The sequence below is a fragment of the Eumetopias jubatus genome, unplaced genomic scaffold (genome assembly GCF_037043125.1).
Source record: "Eumetopias jubatus isolate StellerSeaLion01/CBP00866 unplaced genomic scaffold, mEumJub1_p1.0 scaffold_8, whole genome shotgun sequence".
Classification (NCBI taxonomy): Eukaryota; Metazoa; Chordata; class Mammalia; order Carnivora; family Otariidae; genus Eumetopias; species Eumetopias jubatus.
Genome location: NW_028274814.1, coordinates 119,801,511 through 119,824,932, shown reverse-complemented (window position 1 = coordinate 119,824,932; position 23,422 = coordinate 119,801,511). Strand labels below are relative to the sequence as shown.

Here is a 23,422-nt window from a genome sequence, read left to right as displayed (position 1 = left end):
TCCCTTGCACTCTGCCCTGCCCCCTGCTTGTGCTCTCTCGCACGCTCTCTCTCTCAAATAAATAAAATAAAAAAATCTTATCTTTTCCCCATCTTTTAAGAATGATGGGGAAGGGGAGCCTGGCTAGGTCAGTCAGAGGAGTGTGTGACTCTTGATCTTGGGGTCGCAAGTTCAAGCCCCATGTTGGGTATAGAGATTACTAAAAATAAATAAACTTTAAAAAAAAAAGGGGGCGCCTGGGTGGCTCAGTTGGTTAAGCGACTGCCTTCTGCTCAGGTCATGATCCCAGAGTCCTGGGATGGAGCCCCGCATCGGGCTCTCTGCTCGGCCAGAAGCCTGCTTCTCCCCCTCCCACTCCCCCTGCTTGTGTTCCCTCTTACGCTGTCTGTCTGTCTGTCTGTCTCTCTCTCGCTCTGTCAGTTAAATAAATAAAATCTTAAAAAAAATAAAAAATAAAAAATAAATAAAAATAAAAAAGAACAATGGGGAAAAGTGAACATGGACCAGACAGATCACAAAACTATTATTTATTATGTTAGGTGTGATAATGGCATGGTACTTAGGTTTAAGACCTCAAATATGCACGCTGAAGTATTTTGGGTACAATGACATATCTGCGATTTGTCCCAACATGCTCCAGGCAAAAAAAAAAAAAAGGAAGGGGGAGAATAAAATAAGATTGGCAAAATATTAATAATAGTGAGAGCTAGACAATGGATAACACAAGGGTTTATTATTGTACTCTCTCCTTTTGGGTATGTTTGAAAAGTGAATAAAATACAAACAAAAAGGGCTATAGTCCTCTCTGCGGATTTATGCTAACTATATTAAACATGGAAGGAGAAATCATCCATCCCCAAGATTAATATTGACAAAAATCCTTTGAAAATGACCAGTGAGGTAAGTCCTGTTCTTCATGCCCACCTCCATCCTCGACTTCTTTACCCTAGTCCTAGGTAAATCCAGTTTTTCAGATAAGGCAAGGCACATGGGGGCAACTTCAGATTTTCATATTTTCATTGCCTTCTCTCAGTTCAAGAGTCACAAGAAGTGAATTCTAATTGTCCACATGGTAATACAGGTGTGATATGGCAGATTTTAAAGTAAAACTTGTCCTTAATTAAAACTATTGACTAAACAATAGAACCCATAGATCTCTCTTTGGTCTTACATCCTAGAGCTTTCTGTCTATAATTAAAATGAGGAAACAAACTTCTTCACTCTATAAAATTTTAAAAAGAAACATCAAAAATTAATCATAAAATAATACAGAAGTCTTAGTTTTTCAGAGGTGGATTTATTCCATAAGGTAAAGCATATCTGAGTAAAAATGAGCTATGATTATAAGACTACATTAGTCTGTTATTTTAATCCAATCCAGGGTTTTCAAATTGTGCTATGCAGGCCCCTAAGGATTCCAGAAACATGTCTGAAAGGGACTACTGGGGGAAATAAGAAAGGGAATAAGAGTAGAAAAGCAAGCTCAGGAGCGCCTGGGTAGCTTAGTTAAGTGTCTGACATCCGCTAAGGTCATGATCTCAGGGTCCTGGGACAGAACCCCACACTGGGCTCCTCGCTCAGCAGCTGAGCTTCTCCCTCTTCCTCTGTCCCCCCTCCCACCAACGCTCAAGCACGCGCACCCACACACACTCTCTCTTTCAAATAAAAATAACGTCTTTAAAAAAAAAAAAAAAAGCAAGACCACACCCCACTTCAACCAGAGCAATGGGCTTTCTCTCTTACACACTGAGCTTCTATGTAAGTTTTCTTTTGGAGGAAAAAAAAAAAAGATAAAGTTTCAGCTTCCTAAACTGAAGGGGAGAGGGGAGACAATTTTCAATATTTTCTGAAGTTTTTTAAAATACTGTATTTAAAAAAAACAACAACACTGTATTTAAACGTCAAACACAGAGTCTATGAGGTTTTCCAAACTGAAATGGTTTGCCCAACCCACCCAAAAATATAATGTCCCTTTGCAAAGATGGTGTGACATTAAAAAAGACAGGGCAGAAACCAAACCAAAAAACAATCCAAAGGAAGTCAGTGAATCTTTCTGGACCCCCAGAACATTTAATCTAGCTATCTTCAATATGCCATTTAAGAGGGAAAAAAGATAAAATCTTTTATAATTTGTAACTATAAAGCATTATCAAACATACGTAAAATGCATATCTGCTTTTAGTTTTAGTTTTTTTTTTCCTATCAGCACTTTTTTTCCTTCCTCCTTCTAATAACAAAACCTCTCTTCTGAATCAAGCCCCACTTATAAAACAAATAGAGCTGACCTCACTTCATTTGTCCCATCTCTACATGGCTGAACTTGTAATCTTTGACCAATTCAAGGATTCCATATCCTATTGGACTACTAGGGTTATTTAACAATGAGCATATAAGCCAAACCAGGTCAAACAGTCTTCTTTAAAATTAAATCTATGGGACCTGGGTAAGAGTAAGTTTCTCTTCCTCTGTGACTATAAGCTGTAAAACCCACATAAGCCTGTAACTGAGAACAGCCATATTTCCTGCCACACAGAAAGAACACGCCTGAACCAACAAAGAGAGAAACAGAATCTAAAGATGAAGAGGGGATTAGACCCCAAGAATGTAATTTAAGCATCTGGAATCAGTTATGCCTAAAGCCATTCTCCCTTTAGACTTTTCAGTTACATGAACCAGTCTTTTTTTTTTTTTTTTTTTTTTGGCTTAGCTAGTATGGAAGTTCCTATCACTGCAACCAAAAGAGCCCTGAATAATACAAGAGAAAATCGAAAAAGATGTTCTGATGCACCTATCAAATTTGTGCACGTAATTTTCATCATCCACACTTACTTTGAGGAAGCAGTCACTTGACGCAGTGGCTAAGAGAAGGTAATGACTGTTGTTGGTAAAGTGGCAGCAGTTGACTTGCTCTGAGTGCTCATCATAGATATGTACTAGTTCCCCCGTCAGAGAATTCCAAATCTAAAGAGAATAGAGAAAAGAAAATTTACAACTACCCCTTACTTTCAAAGGGAGAACAGAAGAGCAAACAAATGTCAGCTGTTTTGTGGCAGATTTTCCCAGTCAGACATAATACACCCCCTTCTCTAAAATATGTATTTTTCCAGGATGTCTTTTAAAAAATTACAAATCTACACGTGTGCCTTTCTATAGCACAATTAGAATCCCATGAAAACATTACATTCTTCAAGGGCAAGACTGCAAATGTTCACATGAATGACAGTAGGCAGAGAAGTGCTATAAAAGGAATGGAATAATGGACTTGAGATCAGAAGGATTAAGTCCAAGACCTGCCTCTACTATTTATAATTTGTGTGTCCATCATCAAGTCTTTAATTTATCTGCATCATAGTTCCCTCCTCTGTAAAATGAGGATACTTATACCCACCCTTGTGTACACAATTCAAATGAGATAAAGGACATGCTAAGTGTGCTGCTGGCTTCAAGGTATCAATAAAAAGTAAAGGCAGATGGATCACTGAAAAAAATTTAAGGCTTTAGATTCTGAGAGAAACCTAGCTTTGAACCCTGGCTCCATTAGTTATCCGTTAATGTGAGCTTGGGCAAATGACTTCATCTCTGAACCTATTTCCTCATCTGCAAAATGGGATCAATACTTACTCTCCAAGTTGTAGTGAGAAATTGATAATGTAATATAACAAAGTGTGTAGTATAAAGCCTCACACAGTGTTAAATTCCCAAGCACAAGTAATCATCATTCTAGTTACTATGTAGAACAACAGAGCAGTGTGTTCTAACAATAGACAAAAGAAATAAATTACCTAGTCTTCACTGGGCTCTGAACTTTTTAGAGGTATTAATGTCCCTCTCATAGCATTTTCTTTCTTGCTTTTTTTTTTTTTAATTTTTAAGTAAGCTCTATTCCCATTATGGGGCTCGAACTCATGACCCCAAGATGAAGCATCATATGCTCTACCATCTGAGCCAGCCCGGTGCCCCGCAGTTTTTATCTTATCAAAGCACTCACCAGAGGCCCAAAGAGTTTATTTTTAGGTTCTTTAATAGACATTTGCGCCTCTTGTTCTTTATTTTGAGTACTTAGAAAACAGAAACTCAGTGTTATCTCCTTTTATTCCACATAGCTCTTGACTTTGAAACTGTGCAAGAATGGCCAACTCCAAGTCTGACTCAGTAGTGGCTTTGGAGTTAATTAACTGGTTGGTTGTAAAGCCACCTAGACAGTCCAATCTATCAAGAAGGAGACTTTTCCAAGGTCTTAATTTGTCTGGACGCTCCAAAGTCTTCTTCAAGTGAGTACAGACCCCAGGAAAACTTCCAAGTCAATTTTCTTGCTCCCAGGTCCACTAAGACCCACGCCATCTAGCCAGTTTCAACAGTCCGTCCGTCCATCCTTCCTTCCTCCCTCCCTCTTTCCTTTCTCCCTTTCTTCCCCTCTCCCTCTTTCTTCCCCTCTCCCTCTCCTATCTACCTACCTATCTACCTATCTATTTATTTGCAGGACTCCCACCAAGTCAGGATCCATCTCTTTTTAAAAAGCCTGAAGCGAGAGGTGGTTCAGTCGGTTGGGCATCCAACTCTTTGACTTCAGCTCAAGTTATGATCCCAGGGTCGAGACAGAGGCCCGTGTCAGGCTCCACACCCAGTGTGGAGCCTGCTTGGGATTCTCGCTCTCCCTTTCCTTTCTCCCCGCCACCCTGCTCTCAACATGCGCACACTCTCTTAAAAAAAAACAAAGCCTGAAGTGAGGTGTTTGGGGTGCCTGAGTGGCTCAGTTGGTTAAGCATCCGACTCTTGATTTCAGCTCAGGATCATGAGATGAACCCGGCGGCATCAGGCTCCACACTGTGTGAAGCCTGCTTAAGATTCTCTCTCTCCCTTTGCCCCTCCCCCGCCCAACCCTCCCCACTCTGCACTCCCTCTCTAAAAGAAAAAAATCTGGGTTGCACACTTCACAAATTATGTATTTTACAACAGGAATCCAATCTCAGTAATTTTGTGCAGCAACACTTCCAATCACAATGCCCTCAAAGATTCCAACTGATATTTTATCACACAGACCTATCAATAATAAACAGTAGGCAAATTCATTAATTTGTAATTGTTTCTCCCAGCTGTCTGGTAAATATCTCAGGCTGAGAAACCTAGGCATTTTTGCTGGTGCTTAAAAATAGACAGTGTTGGGCGCCTGGGTGGCTCAGTTGTTAAGCAACTGCCTTCGGCTCAGGTCATGGTCCCAGGGTCCTGGGATCGAGTCCCACATTGGGCTCTCGGCTATGCGGGAAGCCTGCTTCTCCCTCTCCCACTCCCCCTTGCTTGTGTTCCCTCTCTGTGTCTCTCTCTGTCAAATAAATAAATAAAATCTTCAAAAAAAAAAAATAGAGTATTAGTTTGCAGTGGATAAAAACTGGTTTGCCTCAAGTCTGTAGATCAACAGGCAAGAGTCCTTTACCCCTACTTACCGTAGTCCCTCTACTATGGAAAAAGAAAATGAATTCTATGGTAATTACAACTCAAGAGAAAAATATTTCCCTACCTTCACTTTTTTATCCACTGAACAGGTTGCTATTAATCTGTCATCTGTAGAGAATGCACAACAAAGCACTTCATCCTCATGAGCCTTGATTTCCAGCAGTTTCTCTCCTGTTTCAGCTTTGAACACCTGCACAAGCAACAATAAAATCTTTTTACCATAAACCAATGGCCCCCATTCAATAAAAATCTTTCTTCAAAAGACCTTAATCCATATTATTTTGCAATAGTAATGAACCTTGGCAAAACCACTCCAAAAAGCAGAATATCTGTCGAGTTTATATGTCTTAACATAGAGAACTATCCCTTATTAAATGACTGTAATATCAATAAAAAGAGCTGGCAGAGTATAGCTTCAGTTCTTGAGATTAGTTTGGCAAATTCTTTTTCTTTTTTTTTTCTTTTGGCAAATTCTTAAACCGAAAACATTTCATTCAGTATGTTTTCTTTCTGGGGCTCAAAAGCCAAAATTAATAAAATTAGTAATAAAGCACACATATAAAAATATGGTTTACAGTCATAATTTTGCAAAGACTAAACCTAATCTAAATATCAGTTTTAACTAAATTGATCCTATTTCCTTCAAAATCAAAATGCAGAGCACAAATGTAAAGAAAAGCACTCATTCATTTATTCCAAAAACAAATGAGAACTTAAATTCCTTCAAGCACCTTAGGAAATAATCTAGTCTGATTCCTGTTTATAGTCAGAAATCTGTGTCTGAACCTGTGATAAAATAGGTATTTTACCTAATCACTGTTTTTTAATCAGAGTCCTGTGCACTGCGATATGGAGTCCTTATGTCTTTTAACAATTTGCATTTCCTCATTACTCTTGGAGGGCTCATGGATGACAGTAACGGATTTGCTAGGGTAAAAGGTACTTTTATGTCACTTGGCAACTTTAAAATTATGAAAACACACAACCATATCTTCTAAATTTCCAGAGAAAGCTTTTCTAAAATGTTCAAGAGATTTGGATTTCTCTAATTCTAATGTGCAATTTTCTTCAATTCTAGGATTTAAATATATTCTAATATGTACAGTATTTGGTACATGCCTCTTTCAATTTTTCTCAAGAGATATGTTTTACCTGTAGGGTTTTATCAACTCCACAAGAAGCTATTCTTTGACCATCCTCAGAAAAGCAAGCATGGTAAACAGCATCTGTATGGGGGCGGACAACTAAGCGGGAAAGATTCTTGATGTTTTTTTTGTTTCTACATACAAGGAGAAAATGAACAGAAACCCAGTAAGTAAAAGTAACTTCTTTTCAGTAATAAACTGTTAACACTGTTGTGTTGCCAAAAATACAAAATTCTTAAAATTAAGTTACCAGCATGTAAATGACAGCATAGATCTCCTGAAGGAAAAAAGTATTACGAAAGTGGCTTTTTAAGAGAAATGCTACCCTATATAAAGCAACCTGTCAGGTGCTGCAAATGTCAGAGTTGGGAGAAATCTAACTAATCAAACACATGTTGCTTTCTATTTTCCTCTGACATATTAATGATAACATATGCAGAGAAAACATTATGTAAGGATACCCTCAAAAAAAATCTCCATTGTTTTTAAAGGGAAAGAAGCCAGGGCACCTGGGTGGCTCAATCAGTTAAGCAACCCGACCCTTGATTTCAGCTCAGGTCATGATCTCAGGGTTGTGAGACTAAACCCAGCATAGGGCTCCACACTGGCCATGGAGTCTGCTTGAGATTCTCTCTCTCCTTCTGCCCCTCCTCTCTCTCTCTCAAAAAATTAAAAATTTTAAAAAATAAATAAAAGGAAAGAAGCCATAGCAAAATGAAGCTCATTTCCTAACTAAAGTATGACACTACACCCACCATTAACAATGATGTACTTTATTTTTTTTTAAGATATTATTTATTTGAGGAGCGCCTGGGTGGCTCAGTCGTTACGCATCTGCCTTCAGCTCAGGTCGTGATCCCAGGGTCCTGGGATCAAGCCCTGCACTGGGTTCCCTGCTTGGCGGGAGGCCTGCTTCTCCCTCTCCCACTCCCCCTGCTTGTGTTCCCTCTCTCGCTGTGTCTCTCTCTGTCAAATAAAATAAATAAAATCTTAAAAAAAAAAAAAACAAGAGAAGTACGTCTTCTGCATTAAAAAAAAAAGATATTATTTGAGAGAAAGAGAGAGAAGGAGAGAGCCAGCGAGCACACAAGCAGGGAGGGGGCAGATGGAGAGGGAGAAGTAGGCTCCCCACTGAGCAGGGAGCCCGAGGCAACTCGAGGCTCAATCCCAGGACCCTGGGATCATGACCCGAGCTGTAGGCAGACACTTAACCAACTGAACCACCTAGGTGCCCCACGATGATGTACTTTAAATTTGCTCTTCTCTAACCACAATTATTCATAGAGGAGAAAAAGATAAAGCAATATCATTTTCTTTGTATCTTAATCTACTGAATACTAACTATTCCACTAGTGCAGTTAATATGTTATTTCTAATGGGTTAAAGGGGTAAAGTATTAGAACGGTGTCAGAATTTCATATACATACACCCCAGTCACTCTGAGTACAAATAAATATGTTAAATGGCATTGTGCTTATTTTAGGAGTCAGATAAAGAACAAACCTACTTCTACTACTTATTAGGTGTGTAAACTTAGGCAAATAATTGAACTTAATAAGCTTCCATTTCCTCATATGTACAACAGGAGTAATGATACCTGCTCTAAACAGTGCCTGGCACATAAGGATGCCACTGTTATTATTCTTTAAAAAAATTAACCACACATCTACTCCTGAAACCAATATTACACTATATGTTAACTACTAGAATTTTTTTTTAAAGATTTTATTTATTTATTTGACAGAGAGAGACACAGCGAGAGAGGGAACACAGCAGGGGGAGGGGGAGAGGGAGAAGCAGGCCTCCCACTGAGCAGGGAGCCCCATGCAGGGCTCGATCCCAGGACCTTGGGATCACGAGCCGAAGACAGACACCTAATGACTGAGCCACCCAGGTGCCCCTAACTAACTAGAATTTAAACAAAAACTTTAAAAAAATTAACCACACACAAGATGGACCAAATGAAAAAAGGGAACACAAAAGGTAAATCAGACTTAGATCTTGCCTAGAAAGTACTATAATTTACTAGAAGCAATGAAACAAACAACTATATGAACTAAGGTGATGAGAACCTAGAAGAAAACCAGGTAAATTACTAGCAAAGATTAGAAGATTAGACTAAAAAAATATTCTCTCTTTCCCCTTGTTCTAACTACTCAATTCCCCGAAGGTCAGAAAGTGTTGCAAAGATTGGCATATAACAGACGGCCAAAAAGTATTAAAGAAATAACAAATGAATGTATGAACAAATAATTTCTTTGAAAGCTAAAATTCAGTTAAATTTAAGCTTATACCAATCTAAACCTGTCCATAAAAAAAAAAATCTTTCTAGTACTAAAGTAAAGCATTCTTTGAATATGACCTGGTCAAACCCAGTTAAAAGATTCAGCTCACAGAATGACTAAGCATTCTGTGACAGAACATCACAGGTTGAAACGCAGTTGATGGAATGGGAAGAAAAAAAAAAACAGCAAGAAAAAGTGAAAAATCAAACTCAACAAGTCATAAGAGAACAAGAACTAAACCTATACCCATGTGATTATCAGACCATGTATTAATTCTATTTCAACCACTAACCAAAACATCAATTCAGTTGGATCTTCCAAAAATTTCTTCTGCATACCAACTATATGGACCAGGAAAAATGCTAAATGCTATTCTTAATATTTACTGAGGAACTTCTATGAACTAGGTACTGTTCTAGGCACTCTATGTGTGTGTGTATATGTTTGTATACACACATACTCATTTAATCTTCTCAATAATGCTATGAAAGAGGACTATTAGGTGAGAGAAGTTGAGTAACTTTCCCTGGTTATAAACAACCAATAAAGCAGAGCTGGGTTTCAAGTCCAGGCAGTCTGGAGCCAAAATCTGTTCATTTTAACCTCCAAACTATTCTAAACTACAGACTGTATAGACTAGTAACAGAAAAATAGGCCATCACCATAAAGTGAAACAAATGTTATGATATAAGTGAGCAAGTATTCTAGAATACAGACAGGTTTACCTTAGCTTCAGTGAATTAGGGAAATCACCTAGGGCAACCTATTTGGAAAGAGGGCCCGGGACTAATAAATATTGCAGATATCAACCTAGAGTTCAATTCAGATATAAATTATACATGTGAAAAGACAACCATTCATATTCATTATTTCTAGCTACAAGAGAAGCATGGCATATAGAAGGCACACGGAACATAAAGATAAACAGACCCAGGAATTAAATTCCATTCAGCAAGCTACACAAGCTTAGTCAAGTCTCAACAACTCTGTGCCTCAATTTTTTCATTTGTAAAATAGAGCAAATAATATTTACCTTCTAAGGTTTGAAGGTAAAATGAGTAATGTGTGCATATTGTGTATAACAGGCATTAAAAAGATGAGTTAACCCTCTCCTTTTTTTAACTGATAAGATTAAGGCAAGAGCAAAACTGAATAGCCTCTTTTAGGAGTTAGAACAATCAAACTTCAGTGGAAGTTTAATGAGGGCTATGTGAAAGGCGAAGGGCTAATCACTTTATATCCAATATCTCATTTCAATCTTCATAAAAATAATATATCTCAAAGAATTGTTATCTCTATTTTATATATGAAAAAAAGAGCAACCTGTAATTTGTTCAAAATCACAAAACTATCAGGTTTCAGAACTGAGACTCAAATCGATGTTTGTGGCTTCAAAGCCCATGTTCTTTGCTAGTAAACTATGTTACAATAAGTACACCATTTGGTATTATTTAGTATGTCTGGTCAAAATGCCTACAGGCAAGCATCTATTTCTATGGATTCTTTGAAGATACGTATTTCTCCTATGCTCACTTCTCCAGAACTTTTCAATAAGTAAGAATGCTTATTAAAAGTTCCAGCCCTTTACAAAGTAGTTAAATCTTCTTGGAGTGAACTTATTCACTACCTGAAAAATAATGACACATTTAGCACTCCACTCCCTTTGGTTTCTTTCCTAATCTACTTACATCCACTCCAGGTAAAGAACTCCATGATCGACCTCCTGCTTGGCCTGCAGCTTAGCTTGCTGATAAACTTCTGAGGTTTCTGGTTCACAGAGACCCAGCTGTACAATATTAGGAAATGGATGTCGTCCAAGAAGATGTCCATTTAAAGATAAAAATTCCTGGAAATTTTCACAGACTGCACAATCCTATGAACAAACTGAAATCTCTTAGAAATGTAACTAGACTCAAGATCTGACATTTTTCTGTTTCTGTGATCTTGTCACTTTAAAGGCTTAAATGAGGTATTCTCTACATGAGCTAAAATTAAACAGCCAACCATTAGGTAACAAATATATGGTGACCCTCTCCAGATTTTTAAACATAGTGTAAAAATCTCATTATCCAAGTATTACTTTCTTAACACATTCTTGTGTAAAAAACAAAAAACAAAACAAAAAAACCCAGTGAACACTTTACTTCCTCAACATTCAAACCTCAATCCCATCTACATTCCCAGTAGGCTAGGAAGCAAAATAATTAGAATAATCAAGGGTCAAAAGGAGGAAATTATCTCTCTTTGTCCCTTTTATTTTGCTCATCCCCACTATTAAACCTAGAATTAAATGACAATGAGATGCCCTTTAAGAACTTATTTTTCATACTAATTATACCTTTTCATCCAATATATGCCTGTATTCCACAAATTCATGAATCAGATGAGCAGGGCCTATGAGTTCAGTTTTTGCTTTAATCCAATCCAGGGAAAACATTAAAGCACAAAGTTCCTTTTAAAAAAAAAAAAAAAAAGGTAAGATGAGGATACTGTTAAAGACATCAAAGAATTTTAACTCTACCATCCTTATGCTTTTTTTTTTTTAATAAAGATTTATTTGAAAGAGAGTGATCGAGAGAGAGATTGAGAGAGAAAGCACAAGCTGGGGAGGGGGGCAGAGGGAGAAGCAGACTCCCGCGGAGCAGAGAGCCTGACAGGGGGCTCAAGCCCAGCACCCTGGGATCAGGACCTGAGCCAAAGGCAGACGCTGAACGACTGGGCCACCCAGGCGCCCTGCCACCCTTATCCTAACACTGCTGAAAGAAACGTAGCAGGTAACTTAGAATTTAAGGACAGAAAGGAAGCTATGTTAAAAGGAACCAAAGAAAGATAGAATGGACCCCACACCTTAAATCAAAATAAATTTTAGCTGGATTAAACACTTAAATATAAAATAGAAAACCTCAAAAAATTCTATGGGATACAGGCAAATATTTTTGTAACCCTAGGATGAAGGAAATGTTTGTAAACATGACACCAAAAGTACAAAAAAAAAAAGAGAGAAATGTAAACTTTACCTAAAAACTCAAAAACTTTCAATATAGTTGAAAATATAAATAAAATTTGACAAAAAATAAAAATATTTATTTACAACACATATGATAGATGAGGGCTTAATATTCTTTTTTTTTTACAGAAAATTCTAATAAGGGGCGCCTGGGTGGCTCAGTCAGTTGAGTGGCTGCCTTCGGCTCAGGTCATGATCTCAGGGTCCTGGGATTTAGCCCCACATTGGGCTCCCTGCTTCTCCCTCTACCTCTGCTGCTCCCCCTGCTTGTATTCTCTCTGTCAAATAAGTAAATAAAATCTTTAAAAAAAAAAAAAGTACTGCAGAGGAAGCCATGTTTTCAAAAAAAAAAAAAAAAAAAAGAAAGAAAATCCTAATAAAATAAGAGAAACACCTTAACAAAAAATAGGTAAAAGCAATGTAGGAGACTCAATGCACAGAATAAAAGGTACAAATGGCCAAAAATCTCAGCAGTAATCTAAATGAAACAACAAAGATTCAGCATGTTTTAATATCAGATTTCTAGGGACGCCTGGCTGGTTCAGTCGGTTAAGCGTCTGCCTTCAACTCAGGTCATGATCCCAGAGTCCCAGGATCAAGTCCTGCATCGGGCTCCCTGCTCAGCAGGAAACCTGCTTCTCCCTCTTCCTGCCCCTCCCCCTGCTTGTGCACACTCTAGCTAGCTCTGACAAAGTAAATAAAATCTTAAAAAAAAAATCAGATTTCTAAAGACTAAAAGTAGTAATAAGAATATTAGCTGGAATCAGAGGAAATGAACACTCTCACATACTGTTGATAGTGATGTAATTCAGAGCACCTTTCTGGAGGACAGTTTGGTAATCTGTATTAAAATTCTAACTGTACATACCATTTGACCCAGAAATTACACTTATAAAAATGTGTCCTAAGAAAATAATCAGACAAGTGTGCTTAAGCAATCTAATTGTCCATAAGCCTCAATATACAATAAAATAGTATGCAGCTTCAAAATTTTTCACTCTATATAAATCGACATAAAAAGAGGACCATGAATTAGAGTTAACTGGGGGAGAAAAAGGGATATAAGACTATTTCTATTCTGATCCTATTTTGGGTTTAAAGAACAAGTATGTGGGGGTGCCTGGGTGGCTCAGTCAATTAAGTCTCTGACTCTTGATTTCAGCTGAGGTCATGATTTCGGGGTTGTGGGACCGAGCCCTATATCGGGCTCTGCACTAGGCGTGGAGCCTGCTTGGGATTCTCTCTCTCTCCCTCTGAGCCTCCCCCTGCTCACACACTCACTCTCTCTCCCTAAAAAGATTAAACTTAAAAAAAAAAAAAAAGGATAAGTATGTGTATCTGAGCAGCAAAACAACCTGGAAAACTATACACAAAAGCATTACCAATAATGGTCATTTTCACTTTCTTTTTAGTTTTTTGCCTACATTTTTCCAATGAAAAACCTTTAAAAATTAGAAATTATCTTTAAAAATCAGAAAAAAAGGCTAAAAAGGTAAGAATAAACTGAATCCTATCACACTACCATACATACCAAGTTTTAAAAAGATGCACTGACCCAATAATCCCACTTCAAAAATTTTTCAAAGGAAATAATGTAGGTGCAAAGACATTGTTCATTACAGCATCATAAAGGCAAAAAACTGAAAACCTAAATGTGCAACAATTACAGTTTAAGTAAATTTGGCACAGGTCTTTATTGGAATACCTTCATTCCAAAGTGTATATTATTAAATGTAAACTATATTTTGCTAGGTGAAAAAGACAGGATACAATACATCATTAGCATAGATAAATTACTCAAAGTACATATGGTTTTCCAAAATGTTAACATTTTGAATAGTTGGTACTCATGATTTCAAGTATCATCTATGTGGTGATGATTCCCAAATTTTATTTTTAGTCCATAATGTTCCCCCAGAAAGCCAGATTCATATATCCAACTATATACCCTTTATTTCCAGTCAGACGTCTTAATACGTATGAGACAGTATATTCAAAATGATTTCCTAACCTTCCCTTTACCCCTGAAAAATACCTGGTCTGCCCATAGACTTCCCAATCTCAGCTCAGGGCAACTCCATTATTTGTTGTGCAAGCTTGGAGTCATCTTACAATGCATACCAAATCCATCACAAATCATGATGATTCTATATCATCACTTTCTCCTTCCATGCTGAGCACTTACTATTCCCAACATAGTATAAATTTACTTGTCTCCCCACAGAATGTAAATTAAATGAGAGCAGGGACTTTGTGCCTATGGTAGATCCTCACAATGAAGAATAACAAACCAGTACCTAACAGGCACTCAATAAATATTTGCTGAATGAATGAATATAATTTCCCATTCTCCATTTCCTCTCAAAGCCTAAAAACACAAATCCATACTGCCCAAAAAGGAAGGCTACTGGTAAGAAGAGAGTGAATTTTTAGGTGGTTCGTTTACTACAGTTACTAAGGTACCTTTCTAAATTACTGTAGGTAGAAAGTGTAACAAAAACAAAAACACTTACATAGGCTATAATCCTATTTTTACTAATAAAAGAAAATTCTAAACATAGGAGGAAATAAAAGTGAGATAAAAATAATTTTTAGGGCACCTGGGTGGCTCAGTCAGTTAAGCGTCTGCCTTCACCTCAGGTCATGATCCCAGGATCCTGAGATCGAGTCCCACATCAGGCTCCCTGCTCTGAGGGGAGTCTGCTCCCTCTGCCCCACCCCCACTCGTTTTCTCTAAGAAATAAATAGATCTTAAAAAATAATAATTTTTAAATGGGTTGCCTTACTTTGTGCATATTGGCACTAGCCATGTGGTACGCCAGAAAATTGTACCAATACATGCAGTCCTCCTGATCTGGTGAAAGAGTATGTGGCTGGTAATGTTTCTGGAACTGAGTGATTATCTTCTTATGTAAATCCTGAAACCCAAATGAAACATTTTAGAAGACGGAAACAATTTCATAACCTAAGCATCACAATAACTACAGCTTACAAAGCTATTTAAAAATGTACAGAGAATCTACCCACAAAATACTTATTAATTACAAAAGGAAAAAATTAGTAGCCTTACAGTGGAGAAACTAGCAGGTACTACTTTAACCAAGTGATCAACTTAACATCACTGACAACAAGACATATCAACACCCTGATATGATGCACTGAGAAGGACACAACATGACTTCTGTAGTATTCTTGCCAAAAATATATAACCTTAATCTAGTCATGAGAAACCATCAGACAAACCCAAACTAAAGGACGTTATACAAAATAACTGGCTAGCACTCTTCAAAAGTGACCATAAAAGATAAAAGAAAGCAAAGAATTTTCACAGATTTGAGGAAACAAAGGAAACATGACAATTATATGCAATATGGGATCTTGATCTGAACCACAAAAAAGGCATTGGGGGAAAGCTAGCAAAGTATAAATAAAATCTATGGATTAGTTAACAGTATTCTATCATTGTTAATTTTTCGGATTTGGTAACTGTATTATAGTTATATAAGATGTTAACATTGGGGGAAGCTAGATGAAGGTACATGCATAAAACTATGCTGTTTTGCAACTTTTCTATAAGCCTAAAATTATTTCAAAATTAAAAAATTTTAAAAATGTACAGAGATGAAGTACCTGAAGTTGGCCGCGATTCTTCTCTATAAGGAAATCTACTTGAAGATCATGTAAATAATAACAAAATGATTTTCCATTCCGATCACAGAATAAGAGAGACTTATTAACAAACTCCTGCAGTATGTCTTCAACTTCTTCAGTTTCCATGTCCCAGAGAAGACATAACACCTAGAAATCATTTTAAGCATTTAATATACCACAAAACTACAATTACCAGGATTGTAGATAAGGTGTTAACACACACATCGTATCTTAAAGCCCTGATAACAGTTTCTCCTCCATTTGATATGAAAAAGCTCAACTATTCATCAAGATAGAAAAGAGAAGTCGTCAGATGCTTCTCCAGCCCAAGTCCATGATGGAAACTAAGAGCGGTGGGATTTTTACAGCCCCCCACATACACCTCAGTGACATGGGTCTTAACCTTCCTCTCTAACAACATCCTTGGTACTGTATCAAAAGTTACATGCCATAAATATCCAAGGACAAGGATTGTTGGTCCTTCTATTACCTTTGTAGGCACCTTAACATCCTTCTGAAGGATAGAAAGATCTGTGTAATAATCTTTGATGTCCTCTCTGAGCATTTCAACACTTATAGACATGGCTTCATCCAGAGCCTCATAATCATAAGATGAAGATTTCCTTATTCTCTTAAATTGCTTATTCTGAAGTTGCCTGAGGTAGTAATCCCAACGGGTGGGAAAATCACGTAAAAGTGCGCCAATTAAAGACACTACAAGAGGAGAACCTAAAAACAGAACAAAAGTCACTGTATTAATACTGTCTCATTTCAAAATTACCACTAAGAGTCACTTTATTCTTAAAAAAAAAAAATTTCTGCTGCATGTTATCTAAAGTCTTAAAGTATCTATCACTCTTGGATTCTCTTTAGATATTTATTCTAAGGAAGCCATTAGAAATAAGAAATACTTCCTCTAAGGATATTCATCACAGCATTATTTAAAATTGTGAAAAATCTTAAATAATAACAGAAATGATTGAATAAATTGAAGCTACCACAATATTATGCCATTGGTAATTTTTTTCAAAAGATACTTAATGACATGAGCAAATGTTCAAGATTTGCTATATGAAAAGGCAAGATTCAAATTGTGTATACCACTGTAATCTCAGTATTTTTTTCAAAGTTTTATATGTCTTAAAAGACTGAAAGAAATACTCTTATGGTGCTAGTAATTACCAAATTATGGGTAATTTCCTTTTTTTATCGTTTCACACATTTTTTAAATGTTTCAAAAATGGACATGCATCACCTTTATAATGAATACAAATGAAGTATTCTTTTCTAACATATTTCTTAAGTCAGTTAACTCATTTGGAGTGCCTGGGTGGCTCAGTTGGTTAAGCATCCAACTCTTGATTTCTGCTGAGGTCATGATCTCAGAGTCCTGAGATCAAGCCCTGGGTGTGGCTCCCCACTGAGTGGGGAATTGGCTTCCCCCCTCCCTCTCTCTTTGCCCCTACCCCCTTGTGCACATGTGCGCGCATTCTCTCTCTCAAATAATCTTTTTTAAAAAAATGTCAATTAACTCAGGGCACCTGGGTGACTCAGTTGTTAAATCTCTGCCTTCGGGTCAGGTCACGATCCCAGGGTCCTGGGATTGAGCCCCACATCGGGCTCCCTACTCAGGCGGGAAGCCTGCTTCTCCCTCTGCCACTCCCCCTGCTTGTGTTCCTGCTTTCACTATCTCTCTCTCTGTCAAATAAATAAAAAGCTTTAAAAAAAAAAAGTCAACTCAAAACCAAGTATCTATTTGATGGCAAAAAGAAACAACAAGGTCTACTGAAGTATTAACAATAGTGGAGGAAGTAATATTAAGAGGTGATAGATGTGACTATATAAAATTTTAAATTTCTGTATGTCAAATAAATAATACAAATGAAATTAAAAAGCAGACAAAAAACTAGAGGAAAGTATTTGCAAAAATATGGCAAAGAGCTAATAGCTTCAATAGTTAGAATGCCTAAAAATCAATTAAAAATACTTCTATCACAAAGAAAAATTGAGTCAAGGATAATTTCTTAAAATGCAAATATTCAATAAGCCAGTAAAAAGTTTAACTTCACTAATAAAAAATGCAAATTAAGAGGATAACACCAGGGGTGCCTGGGTGGCTCAGTTGGTTAAGTGACTGCCTTCAGCTCAGGTCATGATCTCAGGGTCCTGGGATGGAGCCCCGCATTGGGCTCCTTGTTCGGTGGGAAGCCTGCTTCTCCCTTTCCCACTCCCCCTGCTTGTGTTCCCTCTCTCGCTGTCTCTCTGTCAAATAAATAAATAAAATCTTTAAAAAAAAAAAAAAGGATAATACCAGTTTTTATCTATCAAATTAGAATACTATTTTTATAAAATTCCAACCAAAAAATGTAAAACTCTGATTCTCACTATATTTTTTATCCTTTGGCAGAAGTCATGTCTTCATCTAACCCTTCCCCCTAACATATTATGGGTGTTCATTAAATATTATTCTAATGAATAAATGAATACCAAAATATTATTATCTACTTAGGGTGTCAGAGAAGAACCTAAAATACTAAATATTCTAGTAAAGTTTCTGGATGTTCATGTGCTAAATTATCATATTCAGTAGCTTAATTTATAAAAGGGCAAAATTAATATCTCTATAATTCCTTCATACACAAAATAACCACACCTTTACATTCTTTTATAATACTGTGAGCTTGCTCTGGCAAATCTGCTTTCTTCATATTAACAAAAAGGGATAAAATTTCAAGTCCTTTTTCTTTTCCTAAGCCACTCTCCACAGAGACTACGTATTTAGGACCTGCAACAAAATCACAAGATATAATTAGTAATTTGGTTTAAGTATATTTAAATCTAATTGAATTAAAATATAAGGGAAGTAAAAAGTAAATTAATCCTTACCCATTACTGAATCTGTAACACTCTTGTCTCTGGTTGTAAGGAGAATTTGACACTGATTGTCAAAAGCTTTTAATACCCAAGGATCCCAAACATCATCCAAGATCAACAGAGACCTGATTTAAAAAAAAAACTGTATTGAATCACTAATGACATTTATTAATTTAAGCATCTTTTAAAAAAGGATAATGTGGGCGTCTGGGTGGCTCAGTCGTTAAGCATCTGCCTTCAGCTCAGTTCATGATCCCAGAGTCCTGGGATCGAGTCCCACATCGGGCTCCCTGCTCGGCAGGAAGCCTGCTTCTCCCTCTCCCACTCCCCCTGCTTGTGTTCCCTCTCTCGCTGTGTCTCTCTCTGTCAAATAAATAAAATCTTTAAAAAAATAAAAATAAAAAAGGATGATGTCACCAATGTCCTAAAATTTACAAAATAAAGATGTCTATTCATGGCTCTTCCTCTTTTCTTTGCTATATTCCTTTCACAATATACTGAATCAAATAAAGAAAAAAAAAATTAGAGATTTTCCTCTCTTCCCACCCCAAAACAATGAATGCATTTTAAAGTTAGGGAACCTATAAAAAGTGAACTGTGTGTACCATGCAGGTGTTAAAAATTGGCTGTCGATACTTAAAAAAAGTATCCAAGTAATGAGATTTTTCTAATTCACTTTTAAAGCACCAAAACTAAATGAGAACTGGGCTCAGGTTAGCTAAAGTCAATCATATAAAAATAACGCTATCTGAGGGATTCCTGGGTGGCTCAGTAGGTTAAGTGTCTGCCTTCAGGTCATGATCCCAGAGTCCTTGGATGGAGTCCCGCATCGGGCTCCCTGCTCAGTGGGGAGCCTGCTTCTCCCCCTGCCTGCCACTCCCCCTGCTTATGCTCTCTGTCAAATAAATAAATAAAATCTTAAAAAAAATTAAAAACTAAAATGATATTTGACCATTTTTTACCTACAAAACTAGCAATTTCATATGTTCCAACCTGATATAATGCACTAGCAAGACTATTACCCTTCATTTGGTACACTAGTGGGGTTTTTCCCGTCCATAAATCAGTTTGTTTATTCCTAATGACAAAGAACCTCTGTGCCAATTCTTGATTTGTTTCTCCAAAAACTTTTTTGAACTCAGCAGAACAGATGGAGAAAAAATACAACTAAAAGATGATAGCATAATTATACACTAGCATTTTTATCCTAGTGGCACACTACTTCTGTGCACTACAAAAAAAAGATTCTGGGTACACATACAGACCGGAAATTGCAAAAGTATAAACCAAAATGCTGCTGAGAGAGAAACAAAAAGGATGACTTTACACGTTCTCCCTGGAGCACTGGGTGTTATGAACAAACAATGAATCATGGAACACTGCAACAAAAACTAATGATTTAATATATGGTGATTAACATAACAATAAAAAATTAAAAAAAAAAAAGGATGACTTTATAAGCCATGGTCTGATATATCTGATAGCATTTACAATATTTTCCTAAATAGTAATCACTTTTATTTTCATAGAGAAGGGAAGCAGGACTAGGGAAGAGTTACTGCACAAGAAAAGAGGTAATATCTAGTGGTCTTGAGGCCCCTGGGGGTCAGTTAAGCGCCTGACTCTTGATTGCAGCTCAGGTCATGATCTCAGGGTTGTGAGATCGAGCAGAGTCAGGCTCCATGCTGGGTGTGGAGCCCGCTTGAGATGCTTTCTCTCTCTCTCTCTCTCTCTCTCTCTCCTTCTGCTCCTTCCCCACCCCTATCTAACAAAGCAAAACAAAACAAAACATAATGGTCTAAATCCCATTTCCTCCAGGAAAATCAATACCAGTGGCTACCAAGGGGAGGGAGCAGTAACAGAAGGATTTGGAAGAGAAAGAAGCCAGAGAGAAAAGAGCTTGTCCTCTGTAGAATCACCTAAGAGGCTTTTCCCAAATTACTACTCTCACCGAATATTCTGATATTAATCCCCTTACCAATTTAAGAATCACTCAGCCACTGCTACATATGAAAGTGTAGTGCATTGTCAGCTGCACCAAGGCATTAAAAAAAACATTTAGAGCCATTACCTAATTCTCACCCAATTTACTGGTGAACTCCCAAGGAAGGCTTTATTCATCTTTATACTTGCAAGCACTTGACCAAGAACCTGGCACAACACTCAATGTTGGTTAAATTAACCAATGGTTAAATGAACTGAATGGCTATTAGATCAGGGAGATCAAAATGTTGATTGAATCTCAGTTGATTAACTACCGATGGTTACACTGTTAACAGAAGCAGCAAGGAAGCTACTGTCTCCCTTCTGGCTAATGTAAACTGTGAAACAGTTGATAACAGTGCCTGGCACATAATTATAATATTTATTGAATGAATTAAAATAAAACAAACTCTTGAAGTTCACAGGTTTTATACACACACACACACACACACACACACACACACACTCACACACACTCACACACCCCCCAAAACTAAGACAACAGAAGGGTTCCATTAATAATCCTTTTACCAGATGCCTACATTTATTCTGTCTCTTGTTCAATGTTATCCATTAGAAATAACAGATTCAAGGTAAGAAGCCTGCATTTCCTAGCAAAGACCCCTCACAAACTCACCTACTTAAGAAATACTTCTTGAGCACTTCAGTGGTATATAAGAGACAACATTGTGGGTAGATGCAAAGAAAAGTAGCAATTTCAGGCCAGTGGCAGCCATTTTTTAATATAAGACAACAGCAGAAAAGCAATGCTTCACTCCTAGATCTCTATTGAAAAGCAAGAAAAGATATGATGTTCTTGAAATGTCAGTAGTTAAATCTCACTGGGACTTCATGCACCAACTAAATTTGATTATCTGTACCTTGGGTGTTTGCGCAGCATCAGAATGCGAAGACGGTCTTTAGCCTCTTCAATATTGAGTGGAAGCCTCTGAGAGAAACTCTCATCTTGATCCAACCGTGTGCAAAGATTCTGCAATTTCATCAGAAGTCCAGATTTGTCTTGTTTCCCAACTGAAACCCAGTGCACACCCCCTGGGAAACAACCTAGTGAAGAAAATAATAATAAACTTAGGGCCCTTGAACAAGAGTCCTCCTTTGAAAGATTTTTGTGATAAATAGCAGATTTGTTTCAATTTTCAATCTTATCTTCAATTTCTCTTGATTCAGGGTATACATTTTGCTTATGGAGTACTGTTGAGCTTTATAACCTGAATCTAACAAAAGCTGAAGATGTGAAGAAACTGAAGTTTGAAATAAATCTGCTATTTATCAGTAAAATCTTACCAAACAAAAATTTAGTCTTAGTCCTATGTCATCAATGATCACTGTACAACATAGTTTCTCACCTTAGTACTCTTAATATTTTGGGCCAGATAATTCTTTGTTGTAAGGAACTTTCCTATGCACTGCAGGATGTTTAACAGTAGTCTCCGGGCTTCTACCCACCAGACGCTAGTAGCACTCCCCCACCCTGGTTATGACAACCAAAGATATCTCCAAACATTGTCAAAATGTCCCTTTTGGGGCAAAATCACCTCTGACTGAGAACCACTGATATCCAGGAACACATAACTCCTTCATTATGGTTCTCATATAGAAACTTAAAGTAAGAAGTTAGGTTCAAGTCTGGTCTACTGCTTACTAGCTATGCAATCTTTAACAAATCACTTAACCTCACGTTCATTTATTATACCGGAATACGATTATTCACCTTACCTATTTCAGAGTTACTGTGAGAAATTAATGATATAACATATGTGAATTTGCTATGTCAACTTTAAGGGCTTATAACAGACAGGATTATTAGTGATATGAATCTGAGAGCACCTTGCAAATATTAAGCTCTGAATGAGTAGGCACCATATAAGAATGGACATTATTACTATCAACTGTTATCATCATTATCATTGTTAATTAAGCCACAGTATATCGTAAAATACATATTTTTACTTACATAGGTATCAAGAGCCAAAAATCTTAGGACTTCATAGACTATACTTCATCAGTTCCCCACATCAATACAAAAAAATGCTAGAGGAGTCCCTATGTGTAAAATACGGTGAGCAGTAGCATTATTAGAACATACCAGTGTCATTAACCATAAAGATTTATATCATGTGATTGTAAATAGTATAAGAAAAAGCAAAAAATAAATAAAAGATAAATGAGTTATAATATACCAAAGGGCAATCTATTTACTGGTATTCACAAATAATTAACTACAAAAATCACTATTTTAAAAGTTTAATCATCCAAAAGAAAGATTTGTGTATACGCAAAGACCTATTTATGACATATTTATTGAGCACTATTCTAAGAGTTCTACATATTAATCTTTATTTAATCCACATATTAAACTATAAAGCAGACACTATTATTTTTTTTAAGTAGGCTCCACGCCCAGCAGGGAGCCCAGTGCGGAGCTAAAACTCACAACCCTGAGATCAGACCTGAGCTGAGATCAAGAGACAAGACACTTAACCGACTGAGCCACCCAAGTGCCCCACAAGCAGACACTATTATTATCCCCATTCTACAGAGGGAACTGAGGTATAGGAAGGTTAAGTAATTTGTCCAAGGTTACAAAACTAATAAAGCAGAGCTGGGATTCAAACTCCAGCACCAATGCTCAACTTCTAAACTATTCCGCCTCCTCAAGGATATTCACTGCAGCATTGTTTGCAACAGGAAAAAGCTGGAAACAACCTGTAATGTCCATCTTAACCACTTCTTCCCAAGCCTGAGGCAGGCCCAACTGAAAAAGGAGAAAACCTTATACATAAATGAGGTCTGGAGTATTAAATAGGACTTGACATTTTAATTACTGAAATTAAGATTGTTGGAATGCAAATTGGTACAATCACTGTGGAAAACAGTATGGAGATTCCTCAAAAAGTTAAAAATAGAACTACCCTGTGGCGCCTGGGTGGCTCAGTAGGTTAAGCATCTGCCTTCAGCTTGGGTCATGACCCTGGGGTCCTGGGATTGAGCCCTACACTGGGCTC

General features: G+C 37.1%; 1 protein-coding gene across 5 annotated transcripts in view; it reads right to left on the bottom strand.

The window, feature by feature from the left end:
- APAF1 (apoptotic peptidase activating factor 1) overlaps window positions 1–23,422 on the bottom strand; it is a 91,006-nt gene that overhangs the window by 51,708 nt on the left and 15,876 nt on the right. For all 5 annotated transcript variants that reach the window (XM_028121600.2, XM_088025298.1, XM_028121599.2 and 2 more), the window contains 11 exons: window positions 21,278–21,461; window positions 18,426–18,538; window positions 18,193–18,324; window positions 16,030–16,268; window positions 15,519–15,686; window positions 14,675–14,806; window positions 11,220–11,333; window positions 10,570–10,754; window positions 6,604–6,730; window positions 5,516–5,641; window positions 2,830–2,961 (listed from right to left, as the gene is read on the bottom strand). In XM_028121600.2, the coding sequence (XP_027977401.1) occupies window positions 2,830–2,961; window positions 5,516–5,641; window positions 6,604–6,730; window positions 10,570–10,754; window positions 11,220–11,333; window positions 14,675–14,806; window positions 15,519–15,686; window positions 16,030–16,268; window positions 18,193–18,324; window positions 18,426–18,538; window positions 21,278–21,461 (1,652 nt within the window). The remainder of the gene's footprint in view (window positions 1–2,829; window positions 2,962–5,515; window positions 5,642–6,603; window positions 6,731–10,569; window positions 10,755–11,219; window positions 11,334–14,674; window positions 14,807–15,518; window positions 15,687–16,029; window positions 16,269–18,192; window positions 18,325–18,425; window positions 18,539–21,277; window positions 21,462–23,422) is intronic.